At 38.6% G+C, this 14,953-nt stretch overlaps 3 protein-coding genes across 4 annotated transcripts in view; 1 reads left to right on the top strand and 2 right to left on the bottom strand.

Moving 5' to 3' along the window:
- Positions 1 to 214: 214 nt before the first annotated feature.
- Positions 215 to 13,054, bottom strand: LOC107662003 (phospholipase D3-like). The gene is made up of 12 exons (XM_016451843.1): positions 13,043 to 13,054; positions 6,676 to 7,154; positions 5,454 to 6,350; positions 4,212 to 4,396; positions 3,733 to 3,916; positions 3,466 to 3,580; positions 3,211 to 3,338; positions 2,600 to 2,803; positions 2,069 to 2,208; positions 1,166 to 1,331; positions 982 to 1,081; positions 215 to 743 (listed from the first exon to the last, which is right to left on the bottom strand). The coding sequence occupies exons 2-12, from the start codon at positions 6,676 to 6,678 to the stop codon at positions 538 to 540; spliced, it is 2,328 nt and encodes a 775-aa protein (XP_016307329.1). The 5' UTR covers positions 6,679 to 7,154; positions 13,043 to 13,054; the 3' UTR covers positions 215 to 537.
- On the top strand, positions 7,482 to 11,414 carry LOC107662002 (integral membrane protein GPR137-like). Of its 2 annotated transcripts, none has more exons than XM_016451842.1 (8): positions 7,482 to 7,572; positions 8,036 to 8,659; positions 8,740 to 8,789; positions 8,893 to 9,133; positions 10,011 to 10,154; positions 10,239 to 10,367; positions 10,732 to 10,847; positions 10,935 to 11,414. In XM_016451842.1, exons 2-8 carry the CDS (start codon positions 8,315 to 8,317, stop codon positions 11,026 to 11,028), a joined length of 1,119 nt encoding a protein of 372 aa, XP_016307328.1. In that variant the 5' UTR covers positions 7,482 to 7,572; positions 8,036 to 8,314; the 3' UTR covers positions 11,029 to 11,414. The 2 variants fall into 2 exon arrangements, with proteins under 2 accessions (XP_016307328.1, XP_016307327.1); XM_016451841.1 differs by having other exon boundaries at positions 7,482 to 7,577.
- Positions 12,021 to 14,953, bottom strand: part of LOC107662029 (E3 ubiquitin-protein ligase synoviolin-like) — a 7,394-nt gene continuing 4,461 nt past the window's right edge. Inside the window, exons 11-16 of the mRNA XM_016451885.1 lie at positions 14,918 to 14,953; positions 14,687 to 14,836; positions 14,462 to 14,602; positions 14,171 to 14,354; positions 13,969 to 14,081; positions 12,021 to 12,758 (exon numbers count right to left, since the gene is read on the bottom strand). Of these exons, the coding sequence (XP_016307371.1) occupies positions 12,589 to 12,758; positions 13,969 to 14,081; positions 14,171 to 14,354; positions 14,462 to 14,602; positions 14,687 to 14,836; positions 14,918 to 14,953 (794 nt within the window). The 3' untranslated portion in view covers positions 12,021 to 12,588. The remainder of the gene's footprint in view (positions 12,759 to 13,968; positions 14,082 to 14,170; positions 14,355 to 14,461; positions 14,603 to 14,686; positions 14,837 to 14,917) is intronic.

Here is a 14,953-nt window from a genome sequence, read left to right as displayed (position 1 = left end):
CATATATATATATATATATATATATATATATATATATATATACATACACTCTCTCTCTCACACACAAACACAGAGTATAAAGTACCTTTGAAAAATCTAAATTAAATATTAAAAACATCAGAGCACAAGCATTTTCTTTAATATATTTAAAAAAAGAAAGAAAAGGCAGTTTAATTTGAAGACAAACTTTACTGTCATTACAGCCAAGGCACCTATTACAACAATATTTCATTTACATGCATGTTTAACCAGTTCAACATCAAAGATCAGTGCTTGCTCAAGGACCTTGTCCTTATTCTGGCAAATGTCACATAATGCAAATATACAATAAATGCACTTGAAAAAAAAAAAAAAGAATGACTATATGCCATATTTATAACAAACATTAAAAATGCACAGCATCCTTCTGGCAAATACATACATCATAAATAAGTTATCAGTAGGCAGGAATGCCGCACGGATGAGTTCTTGGTTTCTGATGTTTTTATTTTTTGAATCATAGTGCATAGCAACCTAACAAATAAAGAGTGTGGTTTATTATGTAAGCTTTTTTCCGCTGCAGTGCTCCGCGTGAACATCAGTGAGGGTTTGAGCGTATTCTGAATGCCAGTCCCTCTGGAAAATCTCCTGCATCTGGCTCTGAATGGTTTGCTGGCCCTGCCCTACTGCAGAACCTGTCTGATTCACAACAAGCCCAACCCCTGCCGTCTGGGTGAAGTAATTCTCAGACCAGTTGGAAGTTCCTGTAAAACACAATATAACAATCAGTCATCATAGCAGGATTATAAAACTGACATTCACTTGACTCCAAACTCATATTCACAGCGATTCCTTTGTAAATGTAAACATTGACTGTTTCTGTTGGCAGGTTTTTTATGATGCAGCGCCAAACCTGCCGTCAGGTTGCTGGAATATGGAAAAGCATGCAAGCGAGATCATGCTGTGAAATTTGTACATGTCGAGAGGAAACAGCGAACATACCGATGTAAACAACTCGATCAGTCACCATGTACTTGGCATGGTTGACACGCGCAAACGGGATCCTCTGCTGCTCTCGTGTTGAAGGCACCTCAAAAACTTTCTGTGAAATAAAACGTTTTAGACATTAAATCACCAGTGATGGCTGGATGAAAAAAAAAGATGTAAAGAGCACACAGAAACGTACAGCATGAATGTTGCAGCTCAGAGGGGGCTTGTTGAGGACTGATAAAGACTGGAGGAAAACAAACATGGCACCAGGAGAATGACTCCAACAACTGACCAGCAGCTTCACATCAACACCTCTCGTGCAAGCTGCCTCACGGAGGGCCGAGTCGATGACAGGCCAAAACCTAAATGACATAAGACACTGAAAACATCACAATAATCTTTCACAAGTTTTGAGCGTGTTGAGCTCCAAGTTGTTGAGACTGCACCAGACAGCCAGGTGCATTTATAAACTATGTGCATGGAAATGTATTCAATTTTCAAAGTTACACCCAGTGTTTTTTTTTTGTATCGTTGAGATACTACAATAGTTTTGTTTTTTCATATTTTTTGTATTTTCTTGTGTTTTTCTTTAAATGTCTATACAGTTTTTATTCCTTTTTAGTTTTAGTTATCTTTCACATGTTATGTAAACTAGCTAAGCTAAGCTATTAAACAACATGTACATGCAAATGTATTACATTTTCAAAATTACCCCCAGTGTTATTTTAGTATAATTGAGATACTATTTTACTTTTTTAAATATATTTTGAATTAATTTTTATTTTGTGTTTTCCATTTTAATTTCAGTGAATGTTTTGTCACTTTGTTGCGTGTTTTTGTCCATTTTTTAAATGTCTGTATTCTTTTGATTAATTTTTGATTACATTGCTTTAGTTATTTTAGTACATAAAAAAAAAAGAAAAAAAAGAAGAAAAAAAAGAAATGCTTCTTTTGCAACAAATTAAAACAAAATAATGTAAAAATATAATTTAATATTTTATTTTAGTTAAGCAACTTTTTTATGGTTTTAATGTTAGTTAACTATAATAACGCTATAAACTACAATAACTCTGACTGAATATCAAATGCTAAAGATTACCGAATGGGCTCCGTGAACTGGGACATGGGAAGGTAGTCCATCACAGACACATAGATGAACCGCTCAGCATCAGCAATTACTGACAGGATGCTTGAGAGATCGTCAGAACGGCCATATGATGATAAAGAAGGAGGGGAACTCTATAAGAACAAGTCAAAAACCGTCATGTGATACTAAGAACACATTTCTGCAGACACTAAAAATGCATGTGTCACGTTTAGAAATGAATGAAAATGAACATGATGAACATATACTGACCATGCAATGTATTCATTAAAAAGCATGATTTTTCTTAAGTGAAAAAGGTGGCAATATGACAAAAAGACAACATTTCTACACAATATGTAAAATGAAAAATAGACACATGGAATAAATGAAAATCAGTCAGCAAAAAAGCCAGAGAATAAGTGGAAATGTGAACAGGTTGAATAAAATTATTGCAAAACATGCAATGAAAAAAATATTATGAATATGGTAAACATAAACAAGACCATACAAATGAAGTCAACTTGTGAGAGAAACTCAACTCACAGACAAATAGACACGTGCAGGGACACCGTTGAATTTAACAGCTAATGGGTACTTAGAACTGGAGAGGGCGGAGAAACGGCCCGGCCAGAAAGGAGGTAGAGATCCATTCTTCTGAGCTCCAACGTTCCAGTACACATCAAATATCTGTGAGGCGTCCTGTGCTAGACAGCTGCAGTCTTCCACAGACACTCCAACCTCTTTCACCTATTAGAAACATTGATTATTCACCTATACTTCTATTCTATATGCATATATAGGACTGATTATATGACTGATTATTAATAGCCATTTTGATATTATAGACTTATAAACTGCATTGGATAATAAATAAAAAATACAATTATTTAAACAAAATAAAATAAATAATAAAAAATAATGTAAAATAAAATAACATCATAAAATCACGAACACATTTACATGTCAAAGACCTGCATGCACACTGACCATGCATATTTGCATGTCAACAGAAACCTTTTGTCCAGTCAGATAATGCTGCACAATGTCACTAGATTTAGACGTACCTGGGTAAGGGAACGCCAATCCATGTTTGCACTCCCTAAATACATGTGTTTCTTATCCACAACCCATAGTTTGGCTAGATTTAGACGTACCTGGGTAAGGGAACGCCAATCCATGTTTGCACTCCCTAAATACATGTGTTTCTTATCCACAACCCATAGTGCAAAATGCAAAATGCCTCCAGTGATGCTCTGCAGGTCAACTCCCCTGACCTCAGCCCCTGAGAGAAAGCACAAAGCAAGAAAGCACATAAGTACATAACATCCATTCCAAACCATTCACTATTCTCAATGTATACGTTTTCACGTGCTGCATGCAAATGTGCAATAGGCACGCTGTTGTTGTACCTGTTGCTACCAGTTCGTCTGTGTCTGCAATGTATGGCTGAGGGGCGTTTACAGCAATCTTCAACTTCACTCCATTTGGCTCCAACTGCTTCAGTTGGTTGAACACTTTTTTGCCCTATAGAAAGGATATAATAAATGAAATGCCTTCTCATATAATCAGAATCAGTATTATCCTATCAGATCATATGCAGGAAACAAATGTTCTAGAGCCTTCAGAGTACATTATTCAACACTTCTGCACAGTGAAATATCCACAACAGATCATACCAGCACAGATGAGGGCTCTGTAAGGCCAAGGTCTGAATCTCGGAGTGTGAAATAGAAAGCACCAATGTGGACAGAGCGGTTTGCTTTGTTTAGTAGATTAGTCCAAGTGTCTGAAATGCTCTGCAGGTGTGGCGAGCCGGAAGGGAAGCTGAGGCCCTCAGGGACACTCTCAACAAGAGTAAGCCTGATAGAGAGCGTTTAGAAACACATTAACATCTCAAACTCACCATTTAAATCCTTAAAAATATGAAAAGGACCTGTTTCCTCACCTACAGTCAGAGATGAGCGGTTCGCTTTCTTTAGCAGATTAGTCCAAGTGTCTGAAATGCTCGGCAGGTGTGGTGAGCCGGAAGGGAAGCTGAGGCCCTCAGGGACACTCTCAACAAGAGTAAGCCTGATAGAGAGCGTTTAGAAACACATTAACATCTCAAACTCACCATTTAAATCCTTAAAAATATGAAAAGGACCTGTTTCCTCACCTACAGTCAGAGATGCATGTCTCTTGAGGCATCCAGAAACTTTCCAACCAATGCAGCTCCAGTTGTGACATCAGGTGTGACACAGATTTAGGGACTCCATACTGCCAGACGTGCGATGCAAGTCCACCCAAAAGGAGGAGAATGGTGGGCAGGAGACAGAAAAGGGAAAAGCTCCTTCCTTTTGTCTGCTAAAACAATAGAAAATTGGTGATATTAAATTAAAACAAATAGACCTTCTGTTTACTTATGCAAACATCTTTCCAATAAGATATACGTATATCTCTGTTAGTGATGAGTAGAGATTGTGGCTGTTTAATTTCACATATCCTCTTCTGCTGGAATTCTGTTGTGTTTTGATAGCGAAACAAATACTTGTCAAGGCAACTAGTCTCAAAAATTAGTTTACGTATGCAAATCAAAGAGATCAGAGAATCAAATCAGAGAAAGACATTCTGGTCTGTATATATGGCTTTTATTTTCTTACTTAAAGGGGTCATATGATGCGATTTCAATTTTTCCTTTCTCTTTGGAGTGTTACAAGCTCTTGGTGCATAAAGAAGATCTGTAAAGTTGCAAAGACTAAAGTCTCAAATCCAAAGAGATATTCTTTATAAAAGTTAAGAGTCAACCACGCCTACCTAAAACGGCTCGTTCTAACACGCCCCCACATATCTACGTAATCGACGCGTTTCAGAAAGGCGGGGCATAGAGGAGAAACAATAATGTACAGTATGTTGAAAATAATGTGCTTTTTTTTACTTTAAACCGCATAAACACATTTCATTACACCAAATACACAAAATAATGTTCTTTTTAGCAGCATCATACGACCCCTTTAATATTTTTGTCTTGTAAAAATATCTAAAAATGTACTTGAGGAGCAAAATGACTCATGGTATGTCATTTTGTTTCTTAAGTAAATGTATCTTAGATATTCGTACTGGAAAACAAAAGTAAGAAACTAATTTTTTGCAGTTTGATTCCTTTTTTCAAGGTAAATGTTAGGGATTAAAAAAAAAACAAAAAAACATTTTATTATCCACCAGGAGAAAATTGCATGTCTGTTGACTTAGAAACGTAATAACACGCCTCTCCTCAACAAGCATGGTTTAGGTAGCACAAATAGTGCTGGATGAAGTTTAATATTTAGGATTAGAGGTTTGTTGAAATCTCTAACCCTTATGAACAATAGTATTCTTGCTTTAGCAAACACCATTAATTACGAAATATGATTCACCTCACCTTGGAGGGTGTACACGGTTTGGTCTTGGTGTGTTTTGTGTGAGAAGTATCGGCAGTTTGGCTTCCCTGTTGTGTTTCTTTAAAGCATTTTTTACTATCTGAAGGTTTCTGGATCTTAGCAGTTTCATCTTGACCACTAAGTATGGATCCATCATCCTTATCTGGAACACATTCCACACATTTCACATCATTCCCTGTGACGCTATTTTCTTCTGTCCAATGTGACTGGGATACACCTCCTTTTTCAAAGTCCTCTCTCAAAGGATCTTCTTCACAAGCTTGATCAGATGCCACATGCTGATCAACAGAGGAGCGTGAGCTCAGATCCTCTACGACGGCATCCTGCGCCGACATCTGCTCATCTTCTGAGATGGTCTCTCCGCTTGCGGGTTCTATGACAAGATCAGAGGTCTCATAGACATTCCTGAGTGGGGGTCGTTTTAGTGACATATCAAGCTGATCAGAGTCTTCTGTAATCTCAGGCGTTTGATCAAGAGGTTGATTTATTTTCGGAGCTAAAAGAGAGGAGGTGTGACTCGAGATTTCACCTTGAGGGAGAACATCAGCGAGGCTTGTGTGTAAACGAGCCGATGGGACGGGCAGGCCTGTTTCTCTCCCTCCAGATCCTGACATTTTCACTCTTCCAGCCTCTGTAGAGCCAGCTCCCTCTTTTTGGCTCTGCTGGATAGATCCATCCATCTTCGGTGATGACTCTGCACTCTGGACGGTGACTCGCTTGCGGCCCAGGGAGCTTTGAAAGGTAGGGATGCGGGACAGCGGTGCTCTCCCTGCTTTGCGGGGCTCCTCTCCATCCTCCTTCCTCTCGAATGCTGCTTTCTCATTCTCTTCCTCACCTATCAAATGTTCTGCTGACCTGAAATGAACATCCTCTGGTTCCTATAGCATAAGTTGAATGCAAAAAACATTATATAATGGGTGTATACACATGTAATGTATATGTAATTCATACACAATCTTCATATGCATGTTATTAGCAATTATTAAATGCAGAGTGTATTTAAGGTGTAAATAGATAGATAGACTGTATAATCATCTCTATTTCCCTTCATCTCTGGTTAGCGAGTAAGTAGCAATTACTGGAACAAACGTTTGGAGGTCAGACGACAAACTGCAAAGCTTAACCGCTAAAGGAAACTGTTGTAACCCTTTTAAACACTAAGCCAGCAAGTTTGAGACACAAGTTAGCAAGCAAGCTACTCACCATGACCACAGCCGAGACTCTACTCTCTCTACTCTCAACTTATCTGTAACGAGTAACTCTTTTTTACAATAAAAATGTGTGAACACAATGTCTGACGAACTGTACGAGGAGGTAAACTCGTTATCGGTCCATTTGGGCGGCTGTAGTTGAAGAGAAGGAGGTTTGTAAGGGCGATGCTGTCTCTGTCTGCGACGTGGCTGCAGAACTACAGCACACAGTGCGGTACAGTGAAGAGAGAGAAGAACCTCGCCTACTAACGCATGCGTTACAAACCACTTCTGACTCACAGCCTGTGAATCTGTACGTACTGCTGCGAAACATAACACATAACAAATAAAGTTATGAAATGATGAGCTCGTCAATTACAGAGGAGTAGCCTACATGTGTAACCAATAACTCTGCGCGTCAGTCAGTTTGTGTAATGAAACACAGGTATAAAAGATGATGGTGTAAAATTGAACTAAGCGCCGTTTCCTGTTCTCAGTACAGCGCGGTAAAGCAATGGGCGTTTTTTCATGATAGGTCTGCTTCCTGCAATACTGTAAACCACGCCCACTGTATACTGCCCACAGCCGACAAACCACGCCCACAAAGTACATAATGCTATCAGTTTTCCAGATTGCGGAACTCTCTCCGTTCCTCTTTCCACTCATTTTAAAAAATTCTAATTTTTAAAACTCTTCAGTAATTCTAAAATGTTAGTGAGGAGGAAGTTAGATAAGTGGGCGTGGTCTCGCAGGAGGAGGAAGACGCCTTTGTTTACGTTTTTCATGACTAGCATGTACAGCTAGATGTCGCCAACAGCGATGAGTCGGTTTGATAACGCAGTGCATAAACAAGTGATGAGGAGAAGGATTTATCGGATTTGTTACGTCGACGACATGGCTTTAGTCTGTTGTAAGGTAATGTTGAATTTAATTTAGTCATATTTAAAGCAGTTTTTAAAAATGTGTGTCGCTTATTTATGTCAAAACCGGTCCGACCTGTGAACTAGCAAATCGATTTTAAACTAAATCTAGCACCGTTAGCCACTCGGCTAGCCGTTGTAGATCAGTCTAAAGTCAGTTTAATACATATGTTTGATTGTTAGAATCAGTTAAACAGTTTAAAACTATTATAATTTGTGCGGTACAGTCTACCCGGTAGATGAACAACAGCTCTAACGAAAAAACAAAGTCGGGCTGTCATCGCGTTTGTCAAAAATCCTAATCACATTATTAATAATGTACAATAAATGACTGGTTTCAGACAAAATATGCTTTTGTTTTCGATTACGGAGATAGTGTTCTTGATATCAGTGTGAATGTTTTGAGTTGTTATGTAAAAACTGGCTGTGTTGACTTTCATTTTTATTTTGCAGGTGCGCATCACAGATTGATCGATACGGCGAATTCTGAGAAATGACATTTCAGACGTTTCGTCGTGTAGTTTGATCCTGACTTCATCATATGTGACAGAATATTACATAGTAACTAATGATGATTCACGCATGCCTGAACATGCCCGAATTTGGTTTTCCCTTTGTGTTGATATGATTTATCTTGACATTTTACACCAGTTTTGTTTTATTTTCTTTTAAAGCTTTGGTCTATGCATTGTATTATATAATTGTAATATTTTTTTTACACCCATCATCATAATGCACGCTCCAGTTCCACCTTCCCCCGTGAAACCAGCCATGGCCCCATCAGTACAGCTGGGTGTCACGGTTTTTTACACTTGTCTTTATGGGGGTCTGTTTTTAGTTGTATACGTTCAGCTTTGGTTGCTGTTACTCTACCGGCATAAGCGATGGAGTTACCAGAGTATTTTTCTTTTTCTTTGCCTGTTCTGGGCAGCGCTTCGCACAACGCTCTTCTCCTTTTATTTTCATAATGCCCTTGCGGCCAACCACCTGCCCACTCCAGTCTACTGGCTCCTTTATTGCTTCCCAGTGTGCTTGCAGTTCTTTACCCTGAGTCTCTTCAACCTTTACTTCACTCAGGTGAGACAAGTTATAGTGAAAGATGTTTGCATATCTGAGAAAATAGTCCACTCCTTAATAACACTGTTTCACTTTGACAGGAGTTGCTCAAAGTTAGAAGCGTATTCAGCATTGAGCCCAGGAAAGCACTGTGAGTGGATTTCCATACTAGCATGTTAATGGAAATCATCTGATTATTTGTTTAATGAGAATTGTGTGTGTGTGTGTGTGTGTGTGTAAACTTTGACTTCTAGATGGGTGGCACGGTGTGTGTATGCCACCATGAGCGTCATCTTCCTGTGTGTCAATATAGTTTGCGCAAGCCTCGGACAGCATGGCGCTTCCGGTGGAGCTGGTGAAAACACGTGGAGCCTGGTTCTGGTTCGGGTGCTGGTTAATGACCTACTGTTCATTCTGGAAGCTGTGTGTCTGGCCACATCTCTGCTCCTCTTAACTCGATCCTCGCACCCTACCACTCCTTATATACGCAGTAAGGTACCGTACATACTTTTCAAATGCTTAAAGAAATAGTACCCAGTCCTCTGATCCTCTGCAGTGAATGGGTGCCGTCAGAATGAGAGTCCAAACAGCTGATAAAAACATCATAGTAATCCACACCACTCCAGTCCATCAGTTAACGTCTGGTGAGGTGAAAAGCTGCGTGATTGTAAGAAACAAATCCATCATTAAAACTTTAAACCATCACTTCTGGATAACATATGAGTTTGTAATCTATAATAACGTATCCAGCAGTGAAAAAGTCCATCTCCTCCATCAAAATCTGCTGACATTTTTTTTAGAACTATTTTTTTTCTCTTGTAAATGGTGCTTGATCTGTGCATATTTCTCTCCTGGTTCAGACGAAAATACTTTTTCACTGGAGAAAGCAATATTATGCAGGACTCGTATTTTAGCAGGACGCAATTTTACCAGGTTTAAAGTTAAAATGCCTTAATAATGAATTTGTTTCTATAAACTTGCAGCTTTTTTACATTAATTGATGGACTGGAGTGGTGTGGATTATTGTGATGTTTTTATTAGCTGTTTCAGCAAATTTTCATTTTTGTGTGAAATATTCCTTTAACCTCAAACGGCAGTTGCAATCCACTTTTACTTCTGTAATCTGAAATATTATGATATAGTTTAAAATTAACCTAGGAACATCTTTGAACAACACCTTCTGCTAAATTAATGATTAAATGTAAATAAGAACGTAAATAGAGTCAGATTCGATTTGATGTTGATTTTAACATTTACATCCATTATGATCTGCTGTATCATTTTCAATCTTATTTGCCACTCATGATAAACAAGACAAACTTTGGGACCAAAAAGGTTATTTGCAGCTATTTATTTAGTCTTCTGCTTGCAGGGGCTTTGTCGGACTGCGGTGCTGGGGGCAGGTGTCATCTTGCTCTTCTCTAGTAGGGCGTGCTACAATCTTGCTGTGCTGCTTTTGTCTCAGAATCATAAAGTGGAGGCCTTTGACTATGACTGGTACAACATCTCTGATCAGGTGGGCAGTTGCACTTCTTTGGTTGCTAATGGAAAGGTGTCCCTGTCACTGGTCAGTTTGTGATGTTCAGTGTTGTTTTCAAAGGCTGACCTTCAGAGTGAACTTGGAGACAGAGGCTACATTATCTTCGGAGCGGTTCTCTTCATTTGGGAGCTGCTTCCTACCAGCCTGCTCGTTCTCATCTTCAGAGTTCACCAGCCTCCTCAAGAAAAGGTCTGCTGATTATGCATTTTTCCATGTCTATTACATGTAATTTTAGTTTGTTAATACACTTCCGTTCAAACGTTTTAGGTCAGTTTTTAAAGAAATTAATACTTTTATTTGATCAAGAATGCATTAAATTGATTAAAAGTGACAGTAAAGACATTTAGGTCTATGTATAAAAAAAGGTAATACTTGTATTCATGTTGGTTTCCTGTGTTTTTGAAAAATAAGTTTCGATTCTAATGGCTTTAAAAATGATTTGATCACCACAAGTATATCAAAATGAATTTTAGTTTAGAAATCCAATCCACATATGAATGAAAATTGAAAAATGAGTGTCACATCATCGAGCTGTTTGCTTTGTTTATTTCAGAACTGCAGCCCAGCAATGTGCAACACACGAGGCTCACGCTCATATTTCTTTGACGATCCTCGTGGAATGGATGACACGGGTTCTCTCTGGAGTCACAGTATCAATCCTCATAGCAGGTATCAGGCTTTATTGCAGCTCAGATAAGAGCAGCATGTGGGATCATTAATGATATAGTGATTAAAACCAAGACTCTCCACCAACAGCTGGTTTGGATCCAGTGAGACGACTCCACTCCTCTTCAGCCGGACTCAGCAGAGCAACCAGCACCACTCTCTTTACTCCACTCCACAGACCTGACCGCTATGCAAAGCTGCAGAGATCTTCTGACCTTCTCAGGCGATAATACAGCATTACCTCTTCCTGTTGAGTAGCTCAATGGGTTTGTTTGCACTAATACTCATCAGAAGCATCTGTACTTCTGAAGTTGCACCTTAACTTTTCAAAGCTGACCAGTTAAGACTAGATGCTTGTGATAAAAGGACCCAGTTGGTGGTTTTTCTATAAGGAGGAGTTATTACCACATTTACCTTTTCATCATTTATAATGGTAACCTTAAAATGTATTAACATATTATTTTTGTGCAGGATGATATTCTATTTTAAGTGGTGCATACGGAAGCAATAATTTTGGTACTAACCTTGTACTCTGATATTTGTCAGTTTATTTGAATAAAAAACTAATTTAAACGGTGTCATTTTATAATTTTTTGTTTACAAATTTATGGTGCACTCAGAATTTGTCTTGTCAGAATCTCAGAAAATACAAAAAAAATCTGAATTTAGAAATGTAATATTTCGCTGTAAAAAAAAAAAGTGAGTGGGTCATAAAAAATTATCTTAGGTTAATGGTCATTATGACATTTATTTTTTTGTACTTTAGTTTGGAGTGGGTATGATATTTAAAAAAATTTTTTAACAAGTCTCGTGCTCACCAAGGCTGCATTTATTAAAATAATTTTTCAGCATCATTACTCCAGTCTTCAGTGTCACATGATCCTTCAGAAATCATTCTGATATGCTGATTTGCTGCTCAAGAAACATTTCTGATTATTATCAGTGTTGAAAACAGTTGTGCTGCTTAATATTTTTGTGGAAACCATGATACATTTTTGTTCAAGATTCAAAAGAACACCCATTTATTTGAAATAGAAATCTCTTGTAACATTATTAATGTCTTTAATGTTACTTTTAATTAACCGAGTCCTTGCTGAATAAAAGTGTTAATTAAAAAAATAGCATACTGACCCCATACCTTTAAATGGTATAGTTGATAAACTCACTAGACATACGTCTCTTTCGAACAATTTATTGTGTTGTATGTACAGATCCTCCAATTAAAACACTTTATACATTATGTACAGTAAGTTAATTTAGATATTTGGTTAATGGTCATCTTTTACCCATAACCAAAGTTAATCTAAGAAAAAATCTATGATGTAGCGCTTGAAATAATGAAAATACACAAAGAAGGGGAAAACATCAAGTTTTAAGGGCACACAAGAAATCAACAGACCTTGTTCCTCTGACAGACAGAAATCACATTCAGAGAGGAAAGTCTCAGCATTACTCTAGTCAGACGTCACAGCGGACTTTCAAGGTGCAAGGCTTTTTTTTATCCTTAATATCTTTATGCGTGGTAACCCAGAAACCAGTTCTCTGCCCGAGTGTCTTCCGTACACGTTACAATGACAAATCCTCCACACAACGGGAAGTGCTTGATGTGCCTCATTTAAATGAACATATAAGAACACATGAACTTTCCTCAGATAATCTGACATCTCAACATGCCAAGTGCCCAAGAGAAGCATTTCTACTGTCAAAGTCAATTCACAATTGCACGTTTAAATGGATCACGTCATCAGTGGTCAGGAGTTTTAGTGGTCTCCAGTTTACGCAGGCGACGTCGTCTCAACTCGGCGGCATTTGGCTCACCGTCATCCTCATCTTCATCCCCCTCCTTCCTGTCTTTGTCCACTCCTGTGGTTGAGTCTGGTGGAGAAAAGCCTGTAGCTCCATTTACAGATCCATCTATGAACAAGAGAATACAATGACCCTGGAATCAACATACAACCCTGATGCCAGGTAGCCACTTTTAATGGCTACATACTTGTGTGTCATAGTATGTCAGTATATTGATTTAAACAACAAGAACGGTTTCAGTACAATAGTTTTTTTTTTTTTACTTTTTATATGAATTTAAAAAAAATTTTAAACCTAAAATCAGCAAGCTTTTATTTAGGCGGGTTGCTGCCAAGTATAGGCGCTGCAGAGTGAAGCGCGTCAGTTTCAGTTTCTCAGTTTTGCTCTGAAACCAGAAGAGCACAGCCTAAATTGATGCTTTCAGTTCGAATAGAAATCTTATCCAGTATTACTCGATCTAAAACAGTGATTGTGCATTAACAGCTGTCAGCCATGTTGGTATGCAAATGAGCCGTCTGAACTTTTACCCAGCGCATTTTTTATTTTGGTCACGCTTTTGCACCATTTATGTGCACCCGTTTATATATATATTAATGTTTTTAACATGATCCTTCAAAAATCATAAATAAATATGCTGATTTGGCACCCAATTTTAATTATTAATAATGGTTCTTATTATCATCAATGCTGGAAAAAGTTTTTGTTGCTTAATATTTTTGTGGAACCTGATCTTTTTTTTCAGCATTTATTTGAAATAGATTTTTACGCAACTTTATACATGTCTTTATCACTTTTGAGCGGTTTAATGCATCCTTGCTGAATAAAAGGATTTCTTTCAAATAGTAGTATCATGGTTTCTATAAAAATATTAAGCAGCACAACTATTTTCAACATTCATAATAATAAGAAATGTATCTTGAACAGCAAATCAGCATATCAGAATGATTTCTGAACAATCATGTGACACTGAAGACACACACACACACACACACACACACACACACCTTTACTTAGCTATCTAAATGGGGACATTACATAGACTTCTATTGTTTTTATATACAGATAGTTATACACTTTTTAACCTAAACCCACCCCTACCCCTCACAGAAAACTTTCAGCATTTTTACAATTTCAAAAAAACTTTGTTTACTTTATTTTTTATAGCAGTTTTACAAATGAGGACGTCCCCAAATGGAGGTTTTTGGCGATTTTGTCACGTTTTGCTCACTTTTGGGTACAAATTTGTCCCCAAAATATGGTTAAGTACACACACACACTAGCTTAGTCATTCAAGAAGTTGTGGCATCATTCTACTCACCGCTCTGAGCCTCGTTCTCCTGACTGGGAGTTTCCGTGTTGCCCGTGGAGGAAGAGGACTCCACATTCACTGATGTACTCGTCTCACCAGCGTTGGTTTCTGATCTTGGAGGACTAAACAGAAAGTAAAAAAAGAAAGAAAATACGGGGATTTCAGAGGTAGGAACTTTTTATCAAACGAACCTCAAGCCATGTTTGCATACCTTAATGTAGCCACCGTGCTGAGGTAGTGATGAATGTTGAGCATGGCGGCATCCAGCAATGTGTGGATGTTGTGAAGGCACTGCAACCTGGCTTCCAAACCCCGCCTGCCCTCCTGCTCCAGTTCTCTGAGCTCGGCCTCTGACATGGTGGACAGAGTCGATGGTGGCGGTGGCATGGATGACACTAGTAAACACAGGGGTCACAGATTACTCAAATATATCTTGCAAAAGCATTTTTTTTTTCAATGATGCATGATATTATAGTGCCGCATTTTGACCACTCTGACATACTAAAGGGTGGAGGTGGAGGCATCGGCAGCCATGGAGCTGATGGGAAAGGTGGAGGCATGGAGAAGGGGAATCCAGGCATTGCTCCGGGAGCAACAGAGGCACTGTCTGCATTCGGCTGGGTCGAGTTGCTGGCTCCTGATTCTATACGACACAATGTGAAAATTATTATGAGAATCATGGGTATTTCAGCTTTTCAGTGAGGTAAGATAAATAAGAGCTGCTGACCTGCTCCCTGGGCCTGTGTTGCAGCGGTGCTGGTCTGTGGAGCGTCAGTAGCTGCCTGTGCACCTGGGGCAGCAGGAGGAGGCGCGCCTGGGAAGGGACCCCAAAAGGGAAACAAACCCGGAGGAAACTGAGGCATCATACCTGGAGCAACTGCACAGAAGAGTAACCATGGTTTACAGAGAACAAACAGCCACATCAGCAGATTAATCGGCCAGGTTTTGATGTTTTTACCATTGACAGGTGGATGTACGGGGGCATTAGCAGGAG

The sequence above is a fragment of the Sinocyclocheilus anshuiensis genome, unplaced genomic scaffold (assembly GCF_001515605.1).
Source record: "Sinocyclocheilus anshuiensis isolate Anshui unplaced genomic scaffold, SAMN03320099.WGS_v1.1 scaffold535, whole genome shotgun sequence".
Classification (NCBI taxonomy): Eukaryota; Metazoa; Chordata; class Actinopteri; order Cypriniformes; family Cyprinidae; genus Sinocyclocheilus; species Sinocyclocheilus anshuiensis.
The sequence above is the reverse complement of the archived record's forward strand: the minus strand, read 5'-3'. Positions and strand labels throughout refer to the sequence as shown.

Coding starts and splice junctions, on each gene's coding strand:
- LOC107662003 (XM_016451843.1), bottom strand. Junction 3,581..3,732: donor CAGAGCCCTCATCTGTGCTG/GTATGATCTGTT, acceptor TCCTTTCTATAG/GGCAAAAAAGTGTTCAACCA. Junction 2,209..2,599: donor CTGCACGTGTCTATTTGTCT/GTGAGTTGAGTT, acceptor TTGTTCTTATAG/AGTTCCCCTCCTTCTTTATC.
- LOC107662002 (XM_016451842.1), top strand. CDS start 8,315: ATGCACGCTCCAGTTCCACCTTCCCCCGTGAAACCAGCCATGGCCCCA. Junction 8,660..8,739: donor TCAACCTTTACTTCACTCAG/GTGAGACAAGTT, acceptor TCACTTTGACAG/GAGTTGCTCAAAGTTAGAAG. Junction 10,155..10,238: donor GGTACAACATCTCTGATCAG/GTGGGCAGTTGC, acceptor TTGTTTTCAAAG/GCTGACCTTCAGAGTGAACT.